At 36.8% G+C, this 5,756-nt stretch overlaps 1 protein-coding gene across 3 annotated transcripts; it reads right to left on the bottom strand.

Annotated features, from left to right (window-relative positions):
- Positions 1-1,511: 1,511 nt before the first annotated feature.
- LOC145786864 (uncharacterized) lies at positions 1,512-4,503 on the bottom strand. Of its 3 annotated transcripts, none has more exons than XM_082598604.1 (3): positions 4,221-4,503; positions 2,935-3,108; positions 1,512-1,741 (listed from the first exon to the last, which is right to left on the bottom strand). In XM_082598604.1, exons 1-3 carry the CDS (start codon positions 4,429-4,431, stop codon positions 1,596-1,598), a joined length of 531 nt encoding a protein of 176 aa, XP_082454730.1. In that variant the 5' UTR covers positions 4,432-4,503; the 3' UTR covers positions 1,512-1,595. The 3 variants fall into 3 exon arrangements, with proteins under 3 accessions (XP_082454730.1, XP_082454731.1, XP_082454729.1); XM_082598605.1 differs by having other exon boundaries at positions 1,514-1,843; positions 4,231-4,503; XM_082598603.1 differs by having other exon boundaries at positions 1,515-1,843.
- Between the last annotated feature and the right edge of the window lie 1,253 nt (positions 4,504-5,756).

Here is a 5,756-nt window from a genome sequence, read left to right as displayed (position 1 = left end):
TAGAGCTGCAAAACCCAGCGGAAAAATACAAAAATTTAAAGTTCCCGCAAAGGTTAATTTTGATACAGTGAAATACTTCGAATAATTAATTAAGAAAAAAAAAATTTTTTGCCATTTTTGATCCACCCTAGTGTAGGCTATGACTAACTAACTGACAAAAACTAAAAAGGTCATTTAAGATTTCAGTAAAGTAGTGTGTAGTGCAGCATAGCGTTGCTATAATTAGTTTCTGATTTCGGGACTGTTAGCCTTTAGTTCTGGTGTTTTCTCTGAAATGTTCTAGTTTTTGGATTCCGTTATGCGTGCTGTGTTACACCTTCGTTCTCCCACCTTGATGTAGAATAAATGTAACACTGAAGACCACCGTGTCCTGATCACATCTCGCCACCATCGTGCCCAGAGCTATTGTCGTCCAGCTTCTTCAAGTTTCCGGGACTCCTAACATCATCCCGGGCCGGGTTCAAAATATCCTTTAGACTCCTCCTGTTAACACTACTGCTTTTGAGCCCACCCCGATAGCTCAGTTAGTAGCACGTGACTTCGTGAACGAAGAAGCTTCAAGATCAAGCGGCGCTGGTTCAGCTCTCGGTGTGTGCGCTTGTGTAAGGCATTATGAGGACTTCTTTCTACTCAGCGGTGCTTAATGGATGGAATAAGTCTCTACCAATAACACTTCAACAATAGGAAACTCCACTCTGTCAATTTCGGTGACCGGCCTGCGCCAATGGTTCAAAGCCTCTACAAGTAGGCTATGCAAAACTGCCAGGATCAACCTCTCAAAGAAATATTCTCAGTCCAATGATTGTCGGCCTTAGCTCAGAGCATCAGGCAAGTCTTTGCTCTATCTCTTCATGATGAGTGTTGTAAAACTTCTGATTTTCTCTTTTGATTGGTTGTGTTTAATTGATCTTGCGTGCTCTGTGCACAGTCGACGTGTTGGCTTGAGGACTTAATTTGCGAAGCTCTTGTTCACATTTCTCTTTGTCCTCTTTTCAGTTGTGTTGTGAGGGTTGTATGTTTTGCTATGTTAAGCCTCAGTTGTGGCAGTCTTATTGAGTAAATAAAATATGTTGATGATCTAACGCATCAAGAGTGTTCCCTTTAAGACCATCAGCACTTTTGATAATGCACCAAGGCTTTTGATGACGCGATCGCTCCAAACGCCCCTCCCCCCGGACCCGCCACTGAGGTGTATGTTGTCGCATATTGAGTAAATGGAACATGAGCATTGGTAAACTTTGTCGCAATGGTGGTAAAATTAAATGTGTGTATTTATTATGCAGGCCTTTTAAAAGTTATTTCCTTTGATAAAGAAAACATGGCTAGCAAACTGCCAAGATTTTTATCCAGAGATTTTTATCCAAGTTGTTGCCAACTACGAGTTTTGTTGCATTTGTATTTCCGCCAACGATTTTTCGACAAATATAGGCTGGATCTGAAGCTACAATGGTAAGGAAAACAGGTTACAATGAGGATGATATAGAGTGAATTATAGAGTAATTGTTTGGCAACAGTACAAAACACACATGTAGTGCTGGCCTACGTGTTTTTATTTTTTCGGTTTTCGCAAAAAGAATAAAATTGCCCTTTTGACGTTATGACGCGTACTTCGTCGTTATGTCATCTGCTTCGTCTGGTTCGAAATCCATCAGATATATTTGTTTTGTAATTGTTGGCATTGATTTGGCTTCGTACAGAGTGATCCATCCACTTCCTAGAAACGCGACGCTTGCCCCACATGCTAGGTAGAAGCAGTAATCAAAGTGATGGTTGTTGGTGTGTTTGAACTTCATTGTGGAAAAAAGCATAAGAAATGCAAGGACGGAAATCAGCACCAACCCACCTTGAAATTAAAGATGGTTGTGTAACTTATGTCATATCCATACGGAAATTAGACGAGATATTAGGGCTGTTCAAAACATTTTTTTTTATTCGAAACGAAATCTTTCACAATGAAAATAATTTTCACTTTCACTAATTTAAAACAAATAAAAACGAAATTAAGACAAATAATTTTGCTTTAAAACAACACGAAAAATTCCGAAATTACGAACGAAAGTTTTTCTATTTATCTCAAATGTTCAGTATTTTTCACAAAAAGAGTGTTGCCTTTGTAAATATGTAAAAAAAACTTGATCGGTTGAGCTGAAAAGTCGTGACAACAGACCACATGTACACAATTAGCATGGCAAAGTACAAGATTTTTCGGGGGTCACAATCCTCATAGCCTACTTTATTAATACTGAAACAAACAAATTTAATTCTTAACTATATGTAAGTGAGCAATGTGTTAATTCGTAATATTGATTTATTTTTTAATTCTTGGGGGCAAGTTACGTTAACATCCAAAGCTTTAAACTGTTTTATATTGAAGGTTGGAGAAAATGGATTGCATCCTGCATAGCCTACAACCTTTTCAAGTAGGCTAAAATCAGTTTTTAGCCCACCAGAGCTGTGGAGTCGGAGTTGGAGAGATTTTGGGGTGTCCTGAATCGGAGTCGGATTCGGCCAGTTATAAACCGAGGATTTGGAGTCGCATATTTTTCGCACAATTCCACAGCCTTGTAAGAGCTATGGAATCGGAGTTGTGGAAAAGGAAGAATTTTGATGTCTCCAGAGTTGGAGTCGGCCAGTTACAAAGCGAGAAGTCGGAGTCGCCTTTGTTTAGCCCGACTCCACAGCCCTGGCGTTTACAACATAATTTTCTCAAAACTTGAATTTTTTTAAGATTTCATCAAACAAATTGATTTGATGCTTGTTCTGTAGCTGCTCAGGCAGCATGCTTAGAATACTTTTTCTTATCAATCAAGGTTTTATACAAACTGAACAACATGTTGAAAACTCTAAGCTGAGATTATGATTTGTTGAACTGCTTTTTTGGCTACAACAGAACCTACCCGAAAAGGTTTAATTATTGGTTCCAATTTAACTCACCTGCAATCATTTCCAATATGCCACTACATGTCAAAAAGCGTTTGTTGTATGATTCCTTACCAAAGATGATGTACAACTTTGAAAAAATACAAATGACCAAAACACAAACTGCTATCAGCATGAACACGCGGGTGGCAAAAATAGGCTTGACTAAATCAGAGCTTAAATCCCAGCCTGTGAAACAAGCAATAGTTTACTTAAATGCTCTTGAAGGCCATAACTTCTCTTGAACGTAAAGCAAGCTACCTCAAACGCAAATCTTTGAGCGGAGCTTATCTCAACTCTACATAAAAGTTTTACATTATCTGTTCCATTGCGCTTCTGTGAACCACTGCTGTAATATAACCGACTCTGCAGCTAATTTAATTTGGTTTTATGTCAAGTTACACGAAAACATCGCAATACTTTTAAGTAATAACTTATCAATAACGTCATGTTTTTCAGAGTAGCCAAGCTTATAAAATTTAAAGATATTATGAAGTAATAACAATAAAAACTTTTGGACTAAAAAATCAAAACTATGCAAAAAAAATTACGTTTATCGTCCTACTTTGCAAAACTTGTTTGTGAATTAGTATATGATTTCTTTGTAAATTAGTAAATATAATGTCTTCACAATCGATAAATTCAAGCCAACTTTGTCTTTTTTCAGTTTCATGCTTGGTGAGAGATTGAATTATACTATGTTTAAAGCAAGTACTGTATAGTAGTTCAACTCTCATAATAAGCTTAACAGTCACCCTCAGATTGAAATAGTTGGTCACTGCCCCTTTTTTCATTTTTTCTGGACCTCTGCTATGCTTGACATTTTTTGCTTTTTTTTGTGATGGTCAGAAATAAAAATAAACTGAACTGATTTGAATAAGAACCTTTTAAAGATCCCGCTAAAGGTTGGACGGACTGTTAAGGTTTCTAGGAGAGCAGCGGTTATGTTTACTTTAAATCGCTCTGCTGAGCTTTTTGGTTGGCGTTGAACACTCTACTAGTAGTGTTAGTAATATTTTATGGTAGACCTGGTTTATATTTTAATAACAACACTTTCCTACTTTGTAAATCAATCAACTACAAATGAAATCGAGTAGGCTAAGTAGGTGAAACAACCAAGCTAACAAAATTGATGCTTTTTGTTGATTCGGCGTCTGCAGACAGTAAGTCAATGCAATATGGACCTATTTTAGTAAATCCTGGCTATATACCTTAACAATGTTTTATTTTTATTTCAGTCGTCCACTCAAAAGCCGAACAAGTTAAATGACAAAAAAAAATCAACCGAAAGTGTTACTTACCGCGACTTACGCATTTTATAGAAACAAAACATTTGGTGAAAAGACCATAGCTGTAAGCGAAAGACACGTTCATTGTACCTCCTTCAGGTAAACTTATGGGTGTCAATTCGTCGAGCCAGTACCATCTTGGGGTCACGAAAGACACGACAAACGTGCCTAATCCGATAATAAAACAAAGAAGGGACAAAAAATGTAATTTTAACAAAAGCATGACGGCTTCCTTACTTATAGCCTATCTCAAGTTTACCTATAGATTTTCACATTTGCTTCAAAGTCACCTAAAAAATTATAAATACAAAACACTTTGCCATTTTTTTCGGTGATGGAAACTCTATTATTCTGTCATAGTAGCCTACGCAAAAAATATACCAGGGCTATTTCTTATCCTCTCCGATTTTATGATACTGAAAAGGAGAGTTGTTGGACATAGATCACGTTTCAGCCAAATTTCTTTGAAATGGTTTCGCTTTTCGAAAAAAAAGGTTTTGTTATGAATTGAAACAAAACGATTTTTCTATTTTTTGGTCTTAAATAAGTAGCCTAAAAAATATTTTAAATTATTTCGTTTCGCAATCAATTGTTTCCATTGGTTTTCCCATCGTCAACCTGTAGGCCCTAATGTTTTAAAAGGATAGCCTATAGATTCTTCACTTCGAAATCTTAAACAAAAAAGCAGTAATAAATTTCGACTAAATACATCTGTCTCGAACAATCTTCCTAAAGATGTTCAAAAATTATCAAACTATAGAACAGCTTGGTGAACCCTACCTACTAAACTGTCGCACCAACTAATTGACCAATTTAGATTACCATTTAGCAGAATGGGAATGCTTCCCATTTTTTTAATGACAAAAGTTGAGAAATGATGAAAAAAATCGACCATCGTTGATCGCGGATTTTTGAAAGTTCACAGTAGGCCTATTACTTTTTTAGTATCTCTGTATTGCATAATACTAGAACAAGGTTTCTCCACTGGGAATAAATTTACCCCGCTAAATATACATTTCATCATGGATCTCCATGTGTAAATGAACAAAGCGGCGCTGGTTCGACTCTCAGGGTGTGCGCTTGAGCAATGCACGTTAAGGACTGCTCTCCATTCAGCGGCATCTAATGGATGGAATAGTTCCCCGGCAACAAAACTTCAACAATCGGAAATTTCACTCTGTCAATCTCGGTGACCGGGCCTGCGTCAGTGATTCAAAGCCTCTACAAGTATGCAAAACTGCGAGGATTAAGCTCTGCAAGAAGCTTTCCCAGTCCGAGGATAAAGATTCAACCAATCAATTAATCAAAGAGTGCGCCAAAATAAATTCTACAATAGCCTTCACGTTTTGTGCAACTTGTAATATTTCTAGTTATGCTATTTGAATTATTTTATATGTTGCAACCATTGCCCAAATAAATGAGAATCTTTAGGCAACCCAAATTGAAGATTTTTTTTTGAAAATAGAAGCACAATTAATGCCTTTCCTGGTTGGTATGCCTATGGGTACTTTAATAGTAACAAAGCAAAAATGCATTGCTTGGTTTAGT

This window comes from Aplidium turbinatum, chromosome 17, assembly GCF_918807975.1.
Source record: "Aplidium turbinatum chromosome 17, kaAplTurb1.1, whole genome shotgun sequence".
Classification (NCBI taxonomy): domain Eukaryota; kingdom Metazoa; phylum Chordata; class Ascidiacea; order Aplousobranchia; family Polyclinidae; genus Aplidium; species Aplidium turbinatum.
The sequence above is the reverse complement of the archived record's forward strand: the minus strand, read 5'-3'. Positions and strand labels throughout refer to the sequence as shown.

Bases quoted from the DNA above. Each gene is read 5' to 3' on its own strand.
- LOC145786864 (XM_082598603.1), bottom strand. From the start codon at position 4,431: ATGCTTTTGTTAAAATTACATTTTTTGTCCCTTCTTTGTTTTATTATC. The intron at 3,109-4,220 runs GTAAGTAACACT...CTTGTTTCACAG, and splicing joins TATAAAATGCGTAAGTCGCG to GCTGGGATTTAAGCTCTGAT. The intron at 1,844-2,934 runs GTGAGTTAAATT...TTTAATTTCAAG, and splicing joins CATATTGGAAATGATTGCAG to GTGGGTTGGTGCTGATTTCC.